Consider the following 22156-nt stretch of genomic DNA (forward strand, 5'->3'; position numbering starts at 1 on the left):
ATGATGTTAACTAAATCAGGCAATCTAGTAATATCCCCGCAGTTGCGGTCTTAATAAAAATAAATTAGTCTTTGTCCGAGACCAGAGTAAAAATGAGGGCAATCTCGAGACCTTTAAAAAGTTGCCATGAGACCAGGACTGACCTCACTTACAACTGCTGGAATGAGGGACAATGAAGTCTAACTTTAAGCAAAAATAAGCAAAATAAGAAATCATGAGAGTGAACAAAGGAACATTATTTGTAAAAAGGAAAGCTCGGACGTAATTAAGACTGCTTTATTTCTTGTTGAGTGCAGTTGGTGAAATTAAACTTTTGCACACTCCAACTTACAAAACGAAAATTCTGCTAATTTCAGGCAGACAACATCTGTTAGACTTTTTTTCTTTTGTTATTGTGGTTTTCCCAGGGAGCCGAGCCATCACACTCATGATATTCAAGACAAATAAGTATCTGAAAGTCACAAGGAGAACAAAAAAGAGAGCACAGGGACGGGACACAATAGGGGGAAGGAATAATAGATCTGTGTGCCGCTCCTGACCAGCACAAGCTGGCAATGCTAAGCACATGGTCAGTCTGTTAAACAAGGTGACTTGTCCAGGACGTAGAAGACACCTCAGCTCTCCACTTTGGCCACCTTGGGCGCCTGGGCGTCCTGCTCTGCGGTGTCCTGCTCTGCGGCGACGGGCGCTCCCCTCCTCTTCCTCAGGCCCTTCATCTTGCGTGTTTGCAGCTTGGACAGATCCTGCTTCTGCATGTGCACCCGGCCAAACTTGGTGCCGAAGGCGTCGCGGGAAATGTTCTTTTTCTTCCTGATCTGTGACGACGACGGAGAGAAGCATTAACGACATATTGGGTTGAGAATTTTGCTTGCACACTTTCAGAGAACGTTCCGTCGTACTTTGGTAATGATGTACTCGACAATACACCAACAGAAATACTGACAAAGAAACAGTCAATTTGTACCACCAATACACCAAATGTACCACATCTCCCTACGCAATTGCAATTTTAAGTAAGTAAGTGTGTGTGTGTATGTATATACAGTCTGTACGGAAAGTATTCAGACCCCTTTAAATTTGTCTCTTTGTTTCATTGTAGCCATTTGCTAAAAACAAAAAAGTTCATTTTTATTTCTCATTAATGTACACTCAGCACACCATCTTGACAAATTTATTAAAAAAGTATTCAGACCCTTTGCTCAGTATTGAGTAGAAGCACCCCTTTGAGCTAGTACAGCCATGAGACTTCTTGGGAATGATGCAACAAGTTTTTCACACCTGGATTTGGGAATCCTCTGCCATTCTTCCTTGCAGATCCTCTCCAGTTCCATCAGGTTGGATGGTGAACGTTGGTGGACAGCCATTTTCAGGTCTCTCCAGAGATGCTCAATTGGGTTTAGGTCAGGGCTCTGGCTGGGCTAGTCAAGAATGGTCACAGAGTTGTTCCGAAGCCACTCATTTGTTACTTTAGCTGTGTGCTTAGGGTCATTGTCTTGTTGCAAGGAGAACCTTCGGCCCAGTCTGAGGCCCAGCGCACTCTGGAAGAGGTTTTCTTCCAGGATATCTCTGTACTTGGCCGCATTCATCTTTGCTTCAATTGCAACCAATCGTCCTGTCCCTGCAGCTGAAAAACACCCCCATAGCATGATGCTGCCACCACCATGTTTCACTGTTGGGATTGTATTGGGCAGGTGATGAGCAGTGCCTGGTTTTCTCCACACATACCGCTTAGAATTAACGCCAAAAAGTTCAATCTTGGTCTCAGACCAGAGAATCTTATTTCTCATAGTCAAACTCTATGCAGGCTTTCATATGTCTTGCACTGAGGAGAGGCTCCCGTCGGGCCACTCTGCCATAAAGCTCTGACTGGTGGAGGGCTGCAGTGATAGATGACTTTGTGGAACTTTCTCCCATCTCCCTACTGCATCTCTGGAGCTCAGCCACAGTGATCTTTGGGTTCTTCTTTACCTCTCTCACCAAGGCTCTTCTCCCACGATTACGCAGTTTTGCTGGACGGCCAGGTCTAGGAAGAGTTCTGGTCGTCCCAAACTTCTTCCATTTAAGGATTATGGAGGCCACTGTGCTCTTAGGAACCTTGAGTGCTTTTGTAACCTTGGCCAGATCTGTGCCGTGCCACAATTCTGTCTCGGAGCTCCTTGGGCAGTTGCTTCGACCTCATGATTAGCTCTGACATGCATTGTGAGCTGTAAGGTCTTATATAGACAGGTGTGTGCCTTTCCTAATCAAGTCCAGTTTAATTAAACACAGCTGGACTCCAATGAAGGAGTAGAAGAAATGGACAGCATGCAAGTTAAATATGAGTGTCACAGCAAAGGGTCTGAATACTTATGACCATGTGATATTTCAGTTTCTTCTATATGTGTGTATATATATGTATACATATATGTGTGTATATATATGTGTGTATATTTGTGTGTATATATATATGTATACATATATATATATATATACACATATATATGTATACATATATATACACACATATATGTATACATATATATACACACATATATGTATACATATATACACACACATATATATATACACACAAATATACACACATATATATACACACATTCTAGATTACTTGCGCTTTTTTAAAAGTTCATATTTCTACATATATGACATTTGTAAACCTCAAGATATCTTCTAGAAGCAAAATTAAAACATCCGTGGGTTTGGAGCTGGTTGGGCTGCACAGCATGTGTAGAGTGGATTTGCCCCATGGAGGGTGGGTGGGGCGTTTAATGCTAATGTAACCTTGGAGCACAGCTAAGTAGAGCCCAGCCTGGTTTTAAAGTTCGTCCAAGCTTAAGAGCAAGACGTTCTAAAATGGTCACCGTGTAGAATCTGCACATGCAACAGGCAACAATGTGGTCTCTCCTCTGGCGCCACCATCAGGACAAACTTTGCTGTTTTTTTTTTTTTACAGTGGCCAGGATCTTGGCGTTTAAAGAGCAGAACAGCTTTATGTGGTCGGTAGTAATGTGGTCATATGAATAAATGACTGAATGTAGTGGAGCGAAAACCCCGTTATGTCATCCAACAATTACGCACGAAAATGGTACGCACACCTCTCACTTTAATATCATTCTGTACCATCAAAAGGACAGCGGAGAGAGAGAGGCAGGGAAAGTAGATGTTTACCTTCAGGCCTTTGGGCCGTCTGTGAGACAACTTGTACAAGTCATCTGAAGCCAGATGTGTTCTCCTTAGGACCAAGTCGAACGATGGCCCGATCTCCTCGAGCTCTATCCGCGGTGTGCGGCACCCGGACTTCTTCAACAGACACCTGCAACGACACAGGACATCAATACCTTTGTTGTGGGGGACACAAGCTTTATTCGGACCCAAACAAGTTCTTAATATCATTTGTTAACCAAATGCCAATTGACCTGTAGCTGCGCATGTAGATTTTCCCCTCCACGGCTGTGAAGTGCAAAACGTGTTCTAAACCTGCTAGACGCACTGCGGACACGGTGGGACCTCGGAAGAAGTCTGACAGGCGGGACGGAGGAAATGAACAAGGACTGGTGTTAGTGGTGGGACAAAAATGAGGAAACGGTAGAGATGCAGTCGCAGAGCAAAATTGATGCTTACCTATGAGCAGACTCTTCAGACGCCTGTGTTCGTTGTCTAAATCGAAAGCCTCCCCTGCAAACACCAGCATCGGCTTGGTGCCCTCGGGACATTTGCTGTTCTGCGACAACAAAAGAGACAACATAAAAACTAGATCTTTGTAGATTGTGATTTGATTTTACTAGGTCTCTTGTGTGCACTTTGCTACTGTAATCTGGTAGATTTCCCCACTGCGGGACTAATAAAGGATCATCTTCATCACATGAGAAACCATAAAAAGAAAAAGAAAAGACTATACATTTTTTTGACTGACATTTTCCATTTTCTTTGGTCAAGGGAATTTTTTTGACTGAGGTCGCTATTGACCTCAGTCAATTCTCATTGAAAACATGGCTTTGGTGAACAGATTCAAATATGTGATAATTAGTGAGCATTAGAGGCATTTGTATAAATATTTTTAAATCTTTGGAAGGAGCCACACTAGCCAATTCCCCCCCCTGCTTCTATTCCTTATGCTAAGCCAACATGTCTGCTCCAAGACTGCATGGGAAGTTTCCTATTGGCTGGTAGGCGGTCTTCTAAAGCCTGGGACACCCCAAACAACTGCTTAACCACCACTTTAGTTTGTGCTCAGGGTATAGCAAACTGCAAGAGTAACCATAGCAACGAGACAGAAGCTTTTGGCCGTTTGAGCTTACAAAAAAACATGGCAGTCATATTACCTTGAGTTCACTCAGAGAGACGTACTTCTCAATCCCAAGCTCAACCATATCCAGCACGTGAAAGTCAAACAGACGACCTGCAGACAGACCAAAGTAACAATGACGCACATTATTATTATTATAATAATATTGTTTTCATCCAACTGGTCTTTTGATGTACATTTGAAACTATAAGCTATTGAGCAAAAAGAGAACTTACCAAACACGAGGTTGTGGGGACGTTTCTTATTGTGGGAACCGAATAGAAACAGAGAGCAGTCGGACTTCTTGGAGAAAAATTCCTGATTGAGAGAGCAATGATTAGAAAGAAAGAAAAGACAGGATAACGTGCCGACAGATTAAAATGTAATAAAGTGGTTGGGGTGCTTCTTGTAAACTTACCAGGGATGTGGAGTCCTCAAACGGACGCGTTATGTTCTTCCTGGAAAGCAAATACGCAGCCGTCAGCTCAACGTGTTTCCTGACACTCAAAGACAGTTACCGGTTTTCATTGAACACGAGAGACGGCGTTGTTTTTTCAAATCCAACTTGCTCCGACAAAGTTAGGAACATTTGCTCGATTATGTAGGGGGCCTTGTTTTGGGTCAGTTATTAATTTAAAATGACTTTTCATAAGATTTTCCAATTGGTTTACATCTTAAAAAGGGACCTAAGAAAACACCAATAATCAGAAAGGATAGTGAGTTAAGGAAATTGTCAGTTGCTCAAATAAAAACGTTTTTTTTTTTATTTCATCAAGCAGTCTAATCATTTCCTTCTCAGCAGAAACGGGACAAGAAATATTGGGCGTGAGCCGCCGAAATTAAATTGTATTTGCATTGAAGATTGGGATATGAATTGTGGAGTATAGATGTCTTGCAAGAGGAAAAAAAGGGATGTCAAGTCTAATGGATAACGCTCATTTCATTCAGACTTAATGTATCTTCTTCGTAAATTCACTTACTTCTTGTACAGCACAGCATTGGGCTTCTTCAGGGAATACTGCAGGGAAAAATAAGAGTTCAGGTTCAAGTCATAACTATATTAGTGAATCAGCAGTTTCAAGGACACCGTCCTGTCTCGCTGTAGGCCGACTAGGGTTGCACGGTGTACCGATACTAAAAAGGTACCCCGGTACCCGTACGTTCAAAATGATACGGTTTTGCATATTCTTTGTACCGATACTTTATTAAAATAGCGCGCGATCAGAGCGCACGCACTGCTCCCCGTCATGCTGCCCAGCGCTTTTCAAAGAGTTCAAAGGACGATAGGTAAGCAAATGTGATTATAAACATGATGCACACCCCAAGCTCAAATTTTTTTCTTCAACCTGAACAATATATTAACTGTTTAAAAGTATACTATAAATATAAATACGTGGCTTCAAACTACAGCTTCAAACTTTTTAACTTTGAACAATAACAACAGTTTACAGTATACTTAAATACATATAAAGAAATACAAAACACACTGTATACAGCTTTTCAGCAATTATTTTGCAGAAATATGATTGTTTCGTAAGTATCGGGTATCGGCATATTTATGGCAGGTATCGAAGTTATAATTTTGATATTGTGACAACCCTAAGGCCGACTTCACTGTTATGCACAGTAGGCAACCTGGGCCCCCAACTTAAAGAGCTAAAAACAGCAACAAATTAATTTAAAAAGATCTATGATATTTCAATTAAAAAGGGTCAGTTAACCCAGTACACTGTGCTGATAACACCTAAAAAGGTGAGACACTACCCTGTTACATGGATGAACAATCTTTAACTCAATTAATCTCAGAGGTCCAAGAGTTTCTGAGACTTCCCGATCCATTTTTTCTTCCTGTATGTCACGATGTTTTGCACAAGTTGAAGTCTGTATGCAAAGTAGCTGAACTATAAGATTGAGACAAAATTCTACTCGACTAAAAAGTCGCTTAAAGAACTGAAAAAAGAACAGTGTCACGTTGTCATGTCCACAATCACAAAAACACCTGGACTATTACACCTCCATAACAGCCCGTCCATCTGTGTGAAACAAGTCATGCCATAGGGCACTGTCAGGTTACTTACTATGTCCTTGAGGGCCTGGGTGACGGTCAGACTGGAGTTCCCCCCTTTCATAATCATGGCGGTCTTCACATCCTCAATCAGCTTGGGCGCTCTGCCCTCCAAGAAGCGCTTGGCGCGCTTTGTCTTGGGTTTTCTGAAGATGGACACACAAACATACGCAGGGGGAAGATGACAGTCTGCACGGTGCAACACAAAATTAAATAATAAAAAAAGGTGGCGGTCAGAGTCACAACACGTGTCACGTGTTTTTATTATTATAAATGAGCGTTTGTGTTTATTCTATAGTATAGGTCTTTGCCAAGTTAAACTAAATATACATTAATTATTAAAACGTTTTTAAAAGTTGATCATGCTCGAGAGAAAGTGCAATGCCATCGAAAGGACCCGCGGACATATTGATTCACAACTGTGGAAAATGTGTCCAAATTTGGATCATTATTGGTCTTTTTAGAATAAATATTATAACTCCAAACAAAACAATTCTGAATTTTCCTTTACTTTTCATAATACCCGTGTTAGTTAGGCTAAATGTTATATACACAAAACATTAAATAAATATAACCCATACTGACATTACGAGATTTAGTAATATCTAAAAAAGACATTTCATACCCATCTAACGTGAACATGACGAAAGGAAACCATATTCCCATGACGCTCCCTCTCACCTAACATAACTGATGCGATCTATCTGTTGTTGGCAGATAAAACAGGGACTACTGATTATATGGCACCATAACACAGCAGGCCAGCTCATTCCTCACCATGAACATGTGGTTATTTACTCTTTCTAGAGCACTATAGTTTATTTACCGAAAATACAGTTGTATGTACTTCATTCAATCCTTTCAGAAACACACAACAGTAGACCAGAACGATTATCTGGCATTATGATACAGTACGCATGCAAATCCAATGAGTACCCATCCAGTAGGACTACTAATAATTGATGAATTCGATGCGCCTGAGCAAACCCATGTAACGTATTGACGCTAGCTAAACACGAGCTTGACTTTATGCGGTTTGCACTGAATGTAGAAACACGGGCCACGATTACTTCCACCTTTACGTTGGAGGAAAGTGGCGTACTTCTGTCTTTACGTTGAGCTAATGTTAGCTGACAAAAAGCCACGCTCGGCTACCTAGTTCCACACACTGAACGAAGAAGAAACACACGCGCGAGCTTTGAACGCAGTAAAGTTAAAGAAAAGGGCAACAATGTCAAACTTACACTATATCGTCCGACTGCGTCATTTTCTGTGTCTTTATTCGTCTTTATCTTCCCGGTTGCACGAAATGCACGCGCTGCGGTTTCCTCCACGTGGCGGAAGACAACAGCGGTGATGTTCTTCTTCTTTGGTGGAGACGGTGGTCGATTTCCGGCCTCGAGTGAATTAACGCTACCAAGTGCCAAAGCTCCACTGCACGTCGCAAAACCGCCCATTAGGGGAGCTACCGAGCGCGACCGGCTGAAATAACCACAAGAGGAAGCGACCACGGTCTGCTCGTGTCCAGGGTCCAGTATGTAAAGTATATTTGAATGCACGTCATGCTTATCTGACCCCCAGTACGTTGTATAGACTTGATCTTTAAGAGTCTGTGGCCTGCTGGGAAGGGTAGCATTAGATGTCACAGGCAGTGCAGACTGAGATATTTTTTCCATCTCAAGACACTTGTAGTCAGGCGTAGCAACAATGGTCGGATAGCATTAGTATAGTAATCTAATATATCAGATTACTAACAAAATAATGAACTGTACTTAGAACAGATTACATTAAAAACAAATTAAAAAGTGCAATCAGATTATTTTTTATTATTAGACTTTATTTAACCAGGTCGGTCCCGTTGAGATACAATTACCTATTTTTCAAGGGAAGCCTGGCCAAGACAGCAGCATAGAAAAATTGCAAGTCACAAGACACAACAGAAATCACATAACACAGATAAAATACATTAAAAAAAAGACTAACGCTCCGGATTCACACCAAAAATAATAATAGTTAATGAAAGTGTCTTATCCCATCATGTTTTTAAACAGGTTATTTGATTCGACCAATTTTGAGTGCCGGACATGTTCAACCGTTACTCCTTTCAGGCTCCCAGTCTTGTTACTGGTGACGTTACTCATATTTGTTTGTGTTCAATGCTGTTTTGTGGAGTTTTTAATTCTTTTTTATTAACAGTGAAAAAGGAAAAAGGAACATTTTGATCAAGCGCTCGTCTTGCGCCAGAAGAGCAAAGTCCTAATGTGGAGAAAAGCAGCACAGAACACACAGTGCACTTGCTTGTGCCAGTACTGCGTGCATACGGGTCAATAGTAATCCAGAAGTATTCAGATTCGATTACCTATGTGTTTTTTTTTTTAGTTATTGATTCCAAAAATGGTCATGCAGTTTGTCAGTAACTGACTCCATTTCAGAGTGAACCGAACCCAAACCAGTGTATACAACAGCAGGTCCTTCAGAGTGTTAAAGGCAAAATAACTTCACATTCCATGTGGGATTTATTATTTTTCTTTTTAAATGAGCCTCTGACTCTGACGTGCCAATTTCATTGCAAGCATCTAGTGGCTCTGCAGGTCTGAGTAAACTCTCCGTCCACCAGGTGGAAGCATGTCCAAACACATGGAGGTGCAATGTCAGGATTCTCTCCACAGGGCTGCAGCTGTGGAGGAAACTTAGTGAGACATAAATAATTTAACCTTAAAAAAACACCCGTCGGGTGTTTTTTGAGGGACCCCAGTAGTCAGAGGACAAGGCTCAGACACAGATCCTCTCCAGGTTACCCGGTAAGTTACCAGAGAGGAGGGTGAGAGGGTGCGGATGTTGCGACGGACAGGTGCAGAGTCCGTTGTGGGAGGGTTGTCAGTTCCAAAGAGTGGGAGAGAGTAAGAGATGAAGAAGTGGTCAGAGACATGAAGTGGAGTTACAGTGGGGGATGTTTTAGGATACACTGAGCACCTATCTCATCTTCTCTCTCTCCTTATGGATGAATTTACATCTCTCCATTGCACCTTATTAACTCTGCTTCCTCCCCAGAGTCGTTGTGACTTCACGTCTCATAGGGTCCATTGGACCTGGAGGTGTCTGATGCCTGGTGAACTGGCCTCCCGCGTTGGCCCTGCTGATGCGCCTCCTCTCTACCTCCTTGTGTTTCATGGATTGGAGTTCCATTCATACATTGTCATATTCATGTAATGTGTTTATGTAACTTTGTAAATGCTGTTCATTCTGTACACATGACATCTATTGCTTCTGTCCATCCGGGGAGAGGGATCCTCCTCTGTTGCTCTCCTGAAGGTTTCTTCCCTTTTTTCCCTGTCAAAGGTTATTTTTGGGGAGTTTTTCCTGATTCGATGTGAGGTCCTGGGACAGGGATGTCGTATGTGTACAGATTGTAAAGCCCTCTGAGGCAAATTTGTGATTTGTGATATTGGGCTATACAAAATAAACTGAATTGAATAGATGTAGAGCAGTTTCTGGTGAAAATATAGTCAAGGTGGTTGCCAGCTTTGTGAGTAGGAGGGGAAGGACTGAGCGAGAGCAAAGGAAGACAGTAAGAGTAGCAGGTCTGTTGACTTCTCTGTCTGGATGTTAAAGTCACCCAGAAGGATGAGTGGGGGGCCATTTTCGAGGAAGTTTGATAGGACGTCTAGTTCTTCCAAGAAGTCTCCCAAGGAGCCAGGTGGACAGTAGAGAACAACAATGGTTAATTGAACCGGATGAGTAACCGTCACTGCATGAAATTCAAAGGACGCTTCCATGGTGAATAATGGAAGCGGGTAGAGAGAAAAACTCCATTTGGGGGAGATGAGTAGACCTGTGCCACCACCCCGACCAGTGGGTCTGGGTGTGTGGCTGAAGGAGAAGGCAGAGGAGAGAGCAGCAGGGGTTGATGTGTTGTCTGGTGTGATCCAAGTCTCAGTGAGAGCCAGGAAGTCCAGCGATTGCTTGACAGCGAAGCCAGAGATGAAGTCTGACTTGCGGTTGGCTGACTGGCAGTTCCAGAGGCCCCCTGTAACGAGGTGCTGGGTCTGTGTGGAGCGGGTGGGATAAATAAGAGTGGGGATTTTGATGCATATGTGAACGACACTTCTCAGGTCTCCCCCTAAGAGGCAATAAATTGGCATGTCATTTATACTACTTTATTTTTCAATATGCATGCAGACTTTGTATCAACTCACCCCCTCAAAGGATGATCTTTGCGTTTCAATAAAGAACACGCAAAGTTACACAGATAAGCATCTTTTTTTTTATTGAAGCATCAAACTCGTAGCACAGATATATTTAGCACATCTTGACCATCCAAAGAACGGCAAAAGAAAGAATTAGAACAGCAAAGTTTCTCCTTCAGTACATCCTGCAAATGCACCCCCTTCTGTGACCCAGGAGGGTGGGGGGAGGCTTTTACTCTCCCTTCCTCTGGAGAGAAGATTGGCAGAGGAAGGGAGAGAAAATGAACACAAAAGAAAGAAAAAACTAACAGGAACATGAAGGATTCAGCTTTGAAAAAGGTAATCCCGTGACTTCAGAACAAACTGGTTTCACGACTAAACAAACATTTGGACAAAAAAAAAAAGGGGGAGAAGAAAAGATTGGTCCGCAGCAAAAAATACAAAATATATATTTTTTGTATAAAATTCTATTACCATTCAACTGCAAAAAAATGCATTTTGAGTTCACTGTATAAAAAAATAAAACATAATGATCCACACCAACAAGGCTAAAATGTACTTCATCCAATAACAGCTTTAAACCGCTTTGCGTAATTTTGAGCAGTTTTAACAATGTGTAACAAAAAAAACTGATAAGTCATGGCGGATAACCTCAAGTCATTTGAGAGCAGCTCATGTAAGAATGAAGACTGGCTGCCAGGAGCAAGAACGAAGACTATTCCGACTTCACCAGCTGGTCCAACTGACTCTGGAGCTGATACAAGCGTACACACACACGCGCCTTAAAAAAAAAGAACGGTCACTGAGCGCAGGTTAAAGGCCCCGCGTCGTCCGGCTCAAGGTTCAAAAGCACATTCTCTGGCAGGAGAAGTGTTGTGAAAGCCGCGAGAGCCGGACGCCAGGCGGGTTGAGCCAACTGGAGCGCAAAAAAGATACCGAATGAGAACCTAGACCTTCCCTCAGCAACGTGAAGTACGATTAACAAGTTAGTTATGGGGACGCACAAACACACACACACACACACACACACACACAGAATGATCCCTGGCATGCTCAGACCGGCGGGCGGCTATTGTGCGAGTAGTTTTCTGTATAGAGGGGGTGAGGAAAGAGACAGAGAGGCTGGATATTATATGTGAAACGCTTTGCTGGGCTTACCAAGCAAAATACAATTTTTTTTTCCACCCCCATTCAGAGCGGCTGCGGTCTCGTCACAGTTCTCATGGAAGGGGGGGGGGGGGGGGGGGGGGGGGGGGGGGGGGGGGGGGGGGGGGAGTTGGTGGTGGAAGAGACCTGCTGCGAGTTGCACAAAAAGTTAGTCGACAGAGGGCATTATGCACGCTGTGTGAGGGAGGTGGAGGAAGGGGGGGGTGCTCTACTGGAGTGGTACATTCAGCGCAAACCCAGTCCAGACTTTTCTCTAGAAATGTGTACATTCGAAAGATGGGGTTGGGGGGTTGCTACATTCAGTTTTAACTTTTTAACCACTTCATGCGAATGTGGAAACGATAGTGCTGAATATGACTTGAGGTAAAGGGGGTGGGGTGGGGGGCTAAGACCCAGAGGCTTCCTATAGATACAGGGTGGAACAAAGTGCACATGTCTTCAATGATTCATACACATACATTTTCCAGGCATTTAAAGCCTGTCTATTGGGGGGGTTTGATTGTCTGTTTCTAAGTAGAGCACAAATGAGTGAATGCTGGTGGGAGTTGTCATTAAACTAAAGCCCAGTAGAACGTCTTTATATTTATTTTGTTTCCCCATTAGTGCACTTGACATTCGACCAATGGGCCGAGAACCTTTTATCCAACGTGTGCAACATTAAACAGCAAGTATGGCAATCGGAGAAAGGAACTCAAGTGTGTACCAACAAAGCGACGACGATTAGAACGGCCAAAAGCTTACCACGACTTATACATTCATTTAGACAGCAAGAAATAAAATAGGTCGGCCTTCTTTGTCTTTTTTCGTACCGTGAGCAAACAGGTATGTTAAAGTGCACTAAAAGAAACTGGTTTGTGGTTCATAAATAAATACATGAGCGAATCAGGTATATTTGGGCGAATTTTGACACCTTTTTGGCGGGGACGGGACACACAATGGATTAGCTGAGTGGACCGATCTGAGCATGTCAGGGGCCCTGGCCTAGTGTGGGCGGAAGCCTTGTCTGTGGAGGATGAGGGGGGACACCTGCAGGAAGGGGCGGCCGCGCTGGAAGCGGGCGGGCGGCCGCAAACGGAGCGTATTCAATTCCTCTACATGCACCTCAAGGTCACGGCAAAGGTGAGCTAGAATATCGAAACAGGGAGAAGAGCTTTCATGCAAGAGGTCTAAGTCACAGGTACAACAATGCAAACAATTCAAACGCAAGGCGAAGCCGGGGCGGAAGAAGAGGGAGGAGGAGGAAGAGGAGGACGACAAGCTCTCTACTGGGGGGAGAAGCCGGCCACAGGGGGGGAGCGGCCCAGAGCTTCCGCCTTTCTTTTTACGCCTCTTCTTCATCCTTGACCCTCAGCTCTGCTGGTTCTGTTGGCGGCTCTTTGTGTAGCTTGTGAAGACAAAATTGTACTCATTAAATTGAGCCAGCTGGCGGTCGAGGCGCTTGTAGCCCTCCACCTTCTGGGCGGGAGAAAAGACGCTGCGACATTTGGAGCTCTGCGGGGGCAAAAGAAAACAACTTTAATTTCAAATCCATCAATGGAAGCAACGGTGTACTTAAAATTGTTTTTTTTTTTAAAACACATACCTGATTGACAAAAAGCGTAGTCACGAACTTTCCTGGCTTGAACACATCCACCACCTTGCTGACCAGGTCATCGTACGACGTCTGGGAGAGGTTGGTTTCGAAGCTAACGTAGGAGAACTCCGGCTCCGGGGTGATGTGGATGGTCCAGTAAGTTCCCTGTAGGGGACGACACAAGCAGAGAGCTAGTTACAGAGACGCTCGCGGCAGTTTGGCGCGACAAAAAGGTGCCAAGGGAACAAAGAGGCAACTCACGTCAGTCTTCATTCCATTCATTGAGTATCCACAAGGATTGAACATTGTGGCATCAATCACAGAACCTGGTATCAGGTCACGAATTCCACTCATCTGCAACAAGAGAAGTAAGTTTAAAAACCAGGATGCCGCCACAACTCCAGGCGGGCTTGTTTGCGACAGCAAGAATATACTTACACGAGTGACATCACTTGCAGAAACACCATCTTTCATATAGAACTGGTCCATAATGGCTGGATCGAGGTCGCTCATCAGAACTTCCAGCGTCTGATCCGCATGCTTGTTCTCCCAGTACTCTGGTAAGTCCAGGGTAAACAGGTACCTGCGGGTGGCAGACAGCGAAAAGGTTATTCAATTAAAAAGAACAGGCTTTTATAGTCACCCAGCGGTGTTCCTTGTATGTTATAATTAAAAACATTCAAATATCGGTTCAAGTGCGTAATGCCATTTGTCAATAGTTTTCGCATGTGACCCGACGTGGGTTCCAACATGATGACGTTCTACATGTATCCTTATCCGTAGTCAGTGTGAATCACCTGGAATAACATGGCAGTCGAGACAAGTGTGTGGCGGAGGCAGCTGTTTAATTTCACTCTTGTCACAGCATCAACATTTTCTTTTCAAAACACAAGGGCCAACTTTGTTCGCCTCATTTTCTGTAACGGGTGTAAAAGCACGGTGGAATTAGCCGTGTCTCCTGTGTTCTTTTCCCCCAATGGAGTCTCTGAAGACAGCCATTTAACTTATACGTAAACGGATATCGTTTTTCAAAAGGACTCCATTGACAAAAATAATGATATTACCTCGAGAACATGGGAGTGCGTGTGTGTATACATGCATGTATATAGACCATACAGACTAGACCCTTTTTATAGCATGATTGTACCGTCATCACCATGTAGCAACATCCTGCAGTGGCTGAATGTATCGCAAGTCAGAAGACTCTGCAATCAGCTGCAAACTTTGGCTGCATTTCCCTTTTCTAGTACTATTATTTGTTTTACTCAGAAACGAGAAAATTCCTTTTGACAATTTATTTCTGCTTCCAAAACATCCACTAATGTTAGCAACAGTGTGGACAATAAATGAAGTTTCAAATAGTACGGGAAATTGTGTGGCGCTTACCAGCAGTCAGAGTTCAAACGTCCCATACAGTAGGCTGCACCATCTGGAGGAAGCGAAAACAAAAGGTTTGATTTACAGCAGCTGGCCTCATGGTGGCCGTACACCACTCAAATACTTATGCATGCAGCTTCTATTGGATTTCTGTGGAACAGGGCATCTTCTTCAGCCATCTCAGTTTACAACACAACAGATATGCAGGGGCTCGGGTCGGGGATTGCGAACCAATGCCAAAGCAACGGTCAGAATAGTTTTTAGATTGTTCTTATGGGTTCCTAAACTAGCGCGCGAGTGTGGGCACGGCCGTACAATATGGATTGATTTCACCACAGGAGTAATATGCAGTTAAGATAATCAAATGCCTCACTGACTGTACCAATCGTCTAACATTAGTGAAAGGGATACAGTATATGAAAAAGAGAACAAACAGATTTAATAATTGATAACGGCAAACAAAATAGCCTGTATCAAACTTATTTATAGGTTCCATAAACTGTATAAAAAGGAAATTGAGTAGCCTAAATGCCTGGTCCCGCCCTACTTTGCTGCAATTGGCTAGTACTACTGCGCTGTGATTGGCAGATTATCTGTCGGTAGCAATTTGATTTCATACGCTGTGACATGAGCATGTGGATGAAGCATTAGGTTGTTCAATTTGACACTTTCGCAGCTGGCTAGTTAGCTTGCTAGTTCCACCATACTGTGATGCTGCAGCGGTTACATAAAAACGGAGTTGCCGCTCATTTGGCGGTAGCAATGCTGTAACCAGAGTGTGTGGATGAACACATACCTAACCAATCACAGCACGGAAGGACGGGATTGGTGGAACATTCTTCGGGGGGTGGGGAGAAAGAGAGAGAAAGAAAAATGCAACCGGGCTAGAAGCGCTGTACCATTTTGGTCTCTTTCAAATGCATTTTCAAAGCATTTTTCAGGAGGGGAAAATGGGGCAGACTTAAGAGGGTGGTGCTCAAGTTCTATAATGTTGCGTACTTGGGAAAATCTGGCTGAGAAAGTCCACTTCCTCCTGGAAGTTTCGATGAGGGAACTCCTGATGGGTTGGCTTCATAAAGTTCTTGCGGGAGTAGAAGAAATTCTGCAAAAAAGGAGAGAACAGCTGCAGACAACAGGTAATAATACAATGTAATATTACAGTTGATTCAACTACAGTTGAATTTGCCTCAGTGCAGACATTTCAAAACACAGTAAGTAAATAAGAAGACCGGTATTTCAGGCTCTGAATGAAGTGCGGTTTTCACAGTTACTCAAACGGGGCGTGTACCTCGATGGCATCGAAACCGCAGTACTCCCTGGCGAGTTCCAGCAGAGGCACCAGTGCTTGCAGTAAGAGGGTGGTTCCGCATGTCTTCAAAATGAAACGTCTCTTGGAGACAAACATGCTACTCTCACTGTGGAAGCAAAAGAAGCGCAACAGAGGTGTGAAACATCTGTACTCATTGTGTAATGTACAAAGATTATTCCACTCATTTGCTGCTGCCTTTTATTTTTCGTCCTTCCTTTTAGGTCCTGTAAAGATAGATGTCAGCGGGACCAAATATTTGTTTAGGGCAGGTGTACTTCGACAGCGCTGTTGTACAACATGTTGATTTAAAGAAATACAAATAAAAGTACTTGGGAATACTGCTTCACCTGTACTATACCGCTTGCGTGTAGTGTTTGACTTTACTTGCAAGCGCAGTCATTTTGATTGCGATAAGAAAAACGCATTTGAATGGTTGATAATTCTTTAATTATTCTTCTCAATATGAAAAACAAAACAAAACATTAAATTGTACAATTGGTACATCCACCATGGATACAATTCATACAATGAAGGCTGTGTGAATTGCAGCATGTTGTGTGCGTGCCTGTGACCGCCTCATCACCTGAGACAGTGCTGTCGAAAGAAAGCGGCTTACAAGTGACCGCTGTCTAATCCCACCTGCTTTGTAAACACAGGAGACGTACTGCATGTAAAAAAAGACCCGGCACTCACCTGAGTATATAAGCTTCCTGTTTGTCAGACTTTGTCACACTTATGATCAAACAATGCACATTTTCCAAAAGTTTGTCCCACTCAAACCTAGAGAGAGAGAGAGACAGACAGACATTAAATGTTAGCACTTTGACATTAATTTATTGGATTTTGCCTGGCATATACGTAAAAGTAAATCCCACTACAACTTGAGGGTTGTAGTGTGATCCACACACTGGACAGAAAGAGTTGTCGCTCTGACCCAGGTGGCAACCTCCAGGTTCTAAAAAGTGACACCAATGCAGAAAACCTGCATTAACGACCATCAGTGAGGGGCGACTCCTCTGGTGGAAAAGAGAAGTCTGACTGTATGGCCATCTGAGAAAATGACTGCTTCCCACTTGATACCTCAGTAAACATGAGTTTAGCTACATCCATGAAAACGACAAATTATAATAAAGCAAAATGAACTCTGCAATTGATGTGTCAACCACTCGTTGAAAAAAATAGATACATTCTCAGATACATTCTTATGGATTGACCGTATATTTTCACAAGGAAAGCACACCAACGTAAATCACAACAGTGATATCTCAAATGGATATGGAATGGATGACTCTTTGGACTGTTTAGATATCGGCCCCACTTCATCGTTCCCAGGCAAACTGGGGGAAAAAAATATCAGACTCGGGCAGACAACAGTCTGCACTCTCCTTGACAACGACAGCAGGGCTGCCCCCCCTCTCCAACCAACCACCAATCAAAAGACAGCTGCAGTGCAAATGTAGCTGCGTCACGTTCTCGTTACAATCTCAGGAAGGGCAGCCTGAGCCCATTCACAGCACAGTAGGAAGCACAGCTGCGTAGAGCCGGTCGAGACGACAAAGCTCAATGGAGAATTCACCAGCAGCCAGCGTTGCCTAGTTCACCCTATAAAAGATTGGACAAAAGTCAACAGCCCTTTTCTGGGAAACACAAAATAGACAAGTCACATTTCTCGACCGCAGCACTCAGAAAGCAGGAGTGAGCAATCAGTCACGTACTCACCAACTCGACTGACTTTGCCAAAATTCCGGAATAAAAAAGGGAAGGAGATAGGTACAACCAAATAAGACAATTGTTGGCGACCAAAATGTTACGATTGCCTTCCACGAGCTGAAAGCACATTGTGAAAGGGCGTTTTCTCGAAATGAGACCATAGTTTACGAAATGATCATACTGTATTCAAGAGGACTTGAAGCTAGCGACTTATTAACCAACAGCTCCCCACAGACTGGCTTGGGACACTTGATACATGCCCACATTACCTGCACTGGTCTCTATACATTAGCATAAAACCACTGAATGTGGTGGGCAGCCAGATCTAATTTGCACCCCCCCTCCCCAGTAATCAAGTCATACAGCTGGTTAAAAGCAAACAAGCTAGCTTTATAGTCCTACACCATCTTATTATGGTCCGTGGCCTCCATCGAGACATTAGTAATAAGTGATTTGTATTTTACAGGGCTCAACACAATCGTTTTTATAAGGACATCAGCTTTTGTATGCCAGAACAGAAAGTACGGTTGCCATTTTTTTTGTGGCTTGCAGGATCATTTTTCACACTCCGCTTCCCCATTTCCTTTTCACCTGGTTCTTTGAATCAATTTGCTCATTTGTTCCTGATTCAGGACTTAGTCAAATAACTTAACTTGCTTCCTTGTCTCTAAAACATGAACGTCTGCGTAGGATGCAAACTGCACTTGGCAGCGTCGCCTGGTTCCAACTGTTAACGGCGAGATTTAAATATCACCATTTCAACGAATAAACAAATATTACATTCTATTTTGTCGGTTCACGGTTTGCCGAAAGCTGTCCCTTCTGATGTTAAAAAAGTGTCTCCTGCTACCGATTGCAACAAACGGCCAAGTACAAGTCGCCAATGGCCACCCTGGATCAAACAATACTGCACCAGACTGATCGGCCTTATAGACACCTCAAGCATTTAACCCTCTCTGGTCACAATGTGGTTAAGCCAGTAGAAGAAAGTAGCGCTTAAACCCAAAGCTCAATGGCTTTGTAAATTACCCGTTTTCTAGCCCTTAGTGCATTCATGAAATGAGTTAACAGGCTTTCTACGAACGAGGATGAACCCCTCCCACAGGTACGACATGTCCTGTTGGAACCAAATTGTTTTACTCCTTGATGACATCAGAGCTGTTGCAACGAGCCGGATCATAGCAGAGGGCCGACATTACCGGAGACCGAGGTCAGATCCCGTTTCAGTGTGAAATGCACACCACAGGCTATTTCTAGTCGCTCTGAAGGATCAGATTCTCCTCTGAGAAAAAGAGCACCGGAGAGTTTTCATCCATGTTCCAGACACATGGAGCAACAAGATGACGGATTCGTGGAAGAGAAAGGACTAGTGGCACAACTCCAAGTCACTTTAGATAAACATGTAAGATGTCATGACTTAACATTTAGCTGCAGAGCCAAGGGGGACCAGAGACACCGTGTTCTGAAGTGCGTAGACCCAACATGAACTAGCCTTCAGGGGGTGGTTAGACTGCGGCAGCCCCAGCCCCCCCCCCCCCCCCCCCCCCCCCAGGGCAGGATGGTAGAGGTAATGTGAGCAAGTTCCACATTTGTGAATTGGGTGCCCTTGTGGACTTATTTGGACATTGGCCGACATCCAGAGAGCCTGATCCACCAGACAGTGTCCCTCTTGAGCTGTTAATCTGCCCTCTGGCTGTAAATTAATGCCGGGCCTCTTTCACCCGAACGGCCACACACACTTCACTAAAACCCCTGACCTCTAGGGATCTGGCTAATGGCCACAAAAGTCACCCGTTTCAGGCTTGACCCTTGCTAGAGGCCATTTCGCTTAATAATACAGCAGAATTTTTTTAAACTTGGCTGATTTTTTAAGCCAGTCAACCGCAACAGCTAACCAGACAGTCCCAGTAACACCTCCAGTTGCTCTACTCACACTGAATGATCCACAACTACCCTCAGTGGGAACATGCCCACCTCAGTGATAGCAAGCCATCTGACTGTGGTCTTACTTTGTTCGTGTCAACAGCCTTTTCAAATAAACAGTCATTACTCCGAATGTCCCATCGCCCAGGCCAGACTTGAACGCAGCCAAGTGCCTCTGAGCAAATCACAGTAAGGGAGACCCCTCTAACCAATCACAGGGACTGGGAGGAGAGCGCCTACATGGCTGGGAACGTGACCAGAACTAAGGGGGGGGGTGTTCCTTCTTGCGATAGCGGCCGAACTCTAAAACAGCAGGTCTTGTGGCCGCCATGCCAGTGGAGTTTTTTTTATTTATTTTTTTAAAGATAATTATAAAAGCAGAGCCATGTGATCTCAGCCTCCCAAAAAAAAAAAAACATGCCCACTCTCGGCGTTCATAGCGATCGTGTACATTCATTCGCAATCTTTAGATGAAACACATGTGCCATCTTGTTGAGCAAAAGACGATTTTGTTCGCGATCTGTGACTTGTGAGTGACCCGTCGGTGTGGCTCGTGTCGCCGCACGCCGAAGCAACACGCGGTGACGACTAGCGACCACATGCTTGACATCTTAAGCGAGGGCCGCCCCCCCCCCGTCGTTAAATGACGCAGACAAATATAACCTCCCCATTTATTTAGAAGGGGAAAAGTTTTAAAAAACACCACAACACAATCTTATCGAAGACACATTGGGCGACGTAAATAAAGTAGCGTCGTATAGATGTGTTGCACTTTAATGTAACGTTGTCGTAAGGTTATTCAAACGGTGTCCCAACACCAATGCGGGGGCAATTAAACGCGTGCGCACCGATAGGGGAGAATAAAAGATGGACTTTTTAAATTTTGATTAAAGGATCCAGCCCGTCAAACGTTTGCTCAAACGTGGAGTTGACAAATAAGGCTAATGACTTGAGGCGAGTTCAAGTTATACAGTCGTGCGAATGAGAAGCCAGCAGTCGACGGCTGGACGTGTGTACGTTTTCTCCCTGGAAGTAGCCAGCAGTTAACGCTAGCTAGCTAGTGTGATAGCTAGCTAGCTAGCGTTAACCGTGAGCTATAAACGGGGTGCCAACTTTGGGTTAAGGGGGGTATTAAACGGTTTGCCGTTGCACTGTCGCTCACCATAAACAGCGAGAAAGCGTGCCAGACGTTTATAACTGCCACATAACATTGTTTCATTAGCTGGAGAATGAATGACTCAGCTTGGTAAAGGGGGAGGTGGCCATTTTCGAGTGCCTGTGTTAGCTAGCTCCCAGGTAGCAGGCGCTGATGTCAAAAATGTGGCTTGCTAGCTAGGAATGGACTGCAGCTAACTTAACTAGCTGGCTGGATAGCTAAAATAGTATGAGCTCATGACTACATAGAATACATTATTTCCGGATGTAAAAAAACAAAACCATGTTGTCGCGTTAAACTGGTTCCATGTCACGAATGAATTGCGGGAATAAAGCCAAGCATGTGGCCGGCGTTTCAGCCATCCATATGCTACTTATGCTGCTGCTGCTGCTGAGGACTGACGCGACACTTTGAGAGACGATCAAAGAACACGAACCTCGGGATGGTACGGAGGTCCCCGGTACCTTTGGTCTCATCCTGCCGAGAGAACCACACCTCCAACAGCTTCTCGGTCCCCTCGAAGAAATGTGCACCATTATCTTCCATCATGAGACAACAGACACCCAACAAAAATGATTAAACTTCGGTTGTAATGTTTACAACTTGATTAATCCTTCTTCGATCCGTTATAATTTATTGAGGTACAGTCCTTTAAGCAATCCAGGTGTTGATTTTCTTGTGTTACCGTCTTCCCTTTTGCAGAGAATACCGTTAGCGAGTGCTAGCTAATATCGCCGGCCATACTGTGTAGAGCACTGAATGGAGATGGCGCGGTGAATTTATATGGTAGTCGCCCTTACGTCAGTCCCGGTTGTCTCTCGTTAGGCCAACCAGGTCGTCGGGCTCTGGTTTGTGATATGCAATTGGTTTTGGGCCCCGTCACTCATTGTAGAAACGGGTTTCCTCACGTGACGTTCTATTTATTTTCTTCACAGCCTGCACTGAGTGTGCAATGATTTTGTGCACACATATACAGTATACCAAATTACATTTAAGAAGAATATTCTATTCACATAACAGTAAGCAATGTTCATTTAAGACCCTATTTAAAAAGTGGGACTATTTCACCTATTTATCGGATGAATACAGTACTATAATTTAGAGCTCCAATATGCTTGGGCACATTTTTATGTAAACATGTACTTCTCAGACGTGTAAGTTTCTTGTGTACATATAAATGACATGTCTGAGTATTCTATTACTGCTATGTAGCGTCGCACGATAATATAATATATACCACTCAGAACAGATTTAACGGTTATAAAATGAGCCTATTGCAATTTGGATAGTGTGTATTGTAACAGTATTATATAGTCCATTATAAATGCACACGTCCACAGGTATGATGAAAAAATACGTACACAATTATTACATTAAGTAAATGGTATATCTATATAATAATAC

The 22156-nt window shown here is 43.7% G+C and overlaps 2 protein-coding genes across 3 annotated transcripts; both read right to left on the reverse strand.

Annotated features, from left to right (window-relative positions):
* Positions 1-260: 260 nt before the first annotated feature.
* rpf2 (ribosome production factor 2 homolog) lies at positions 261-7759 on the reverse strand. The gene is made up of 10 exons (XM_034528024.1): positions 7595-7759; positions 6364-6496; positions 5266-5303; positions 4704-4743; positions 4522-4603; positions 4323-4399; positions 3622-3721; positions 3417-3519; positions 3169-3313; positions 261-815 (listed from the first exon to the last, which is right to left on the reverse strand). The coding sequence occupies exons 1-10, from the start codon at positions 7615-7617 to the stop codon at positions 615-617; spliced, it is 942 nt and encodes a 313-aa protein (XP_034383915.1). The 5' UTR covers positions 7618-7759; the 3' UTR covers positions 261-614.
* Positions 7760-12517: 4758 nt separating this feature from the next.
* On the reverse strand, positions 12518-21514 carry amd1 (adenosylmethionine decarboxylase 1). Of its 2 annotated transcripts, XM_034527340.1 has the most exons (10): positions 21189-21514; positions 16657-16743; positions 15943-16069; positions 15654-15756; positions 15451-15492; positions 14664-14706; positions 13716-13860; positions 13539-13631; positions 13287-13442; positions 12518-13195 (listed from the first exon to the last, which is right to left on the reverse strand). In XM_034527340.1, exons 1-10 carry the CDS (start codon positions 21299-21301, stop codon positions 13052-13054), a joined length of 1053 nt encoding a protein of 350 aa, XP_034383231.1. In that variant the 5' UTR covers positions 21302-21514; the 3' UTR covers positions 12518-13051. The 2 variants fall into 2 exon arrangements, with proteins under 2 accessions (XP_034383231.1, XP_034383232.1); XM_034527341.1 differs by lacking the exon at positions 15451-15492.
* Between the last annotated feature and the right edge of the window lie 642 nt (positions 21515-22156).

This window comes from Cyclopterus lumpus, chromosome 24, assembly GCF_009769545.1.
Source record: "Cyclopterus lumpus isolate fCycLum1 chromosome 24, fCycLum1.pri, whole genome shotgun sequence".
NCBI lineage: Eukaryota > Metazoa > Chordata > Actinopteri > Perciformes > Cyclopteridae > Cyclopterus > Cyclopterus lumpus.

What these genes read in the sequence shown, in the direction of transcription:
- rpf2 (XM_034528024.1), bottom strand. Translation starts at nt 7,617, where the DNA reads ATGACGCAGTCGGACGATATAGT. An exon ending in TCCCCACAACCTCGTGTTTG is followed by an intron (nt 4,400 to 4,521) that starts GTAAGTTCTCTT and finishes GTCTGTCTGCAG; the next exon opens with GTCGTCTGTTTGACTTTCAC. An exon ending in ATCTACATGCGCAGCTACAG is followed by an intron (nt 3,314 to 3,416) that starts GTCAATTGGCAT and finishes GTGTCGTTGCAG; the next exon opens with GTGTCTGTTGAAGAAGTCCG.
- amd1 (XM_034527340.1), bottom strand. Translation starts at nt 21,301, where the DNA reads ATGATGGAAGATAATGGTGCACATTTCTTCGAGGGGACCGAGAAGCTG. An exon ending in TCCGTGCTGTGATTGGTTAG is followed by an intron (nt 14,707 to 15,450) that starts GTATGTGTTCAT and finishes CGCTTCCTCCAG; the next exon opens with ATGGTGCAGCCTACTGTATG. An exon ending in CTGCAAGTGATGTCACTCGT is followed by an intron (nt 13,632 to 13,715) that starts GTAAGTATATTC and finishes CTCTTGTTGCAG; the next exon opens with ATGAGTGGAATTCGTGACCT.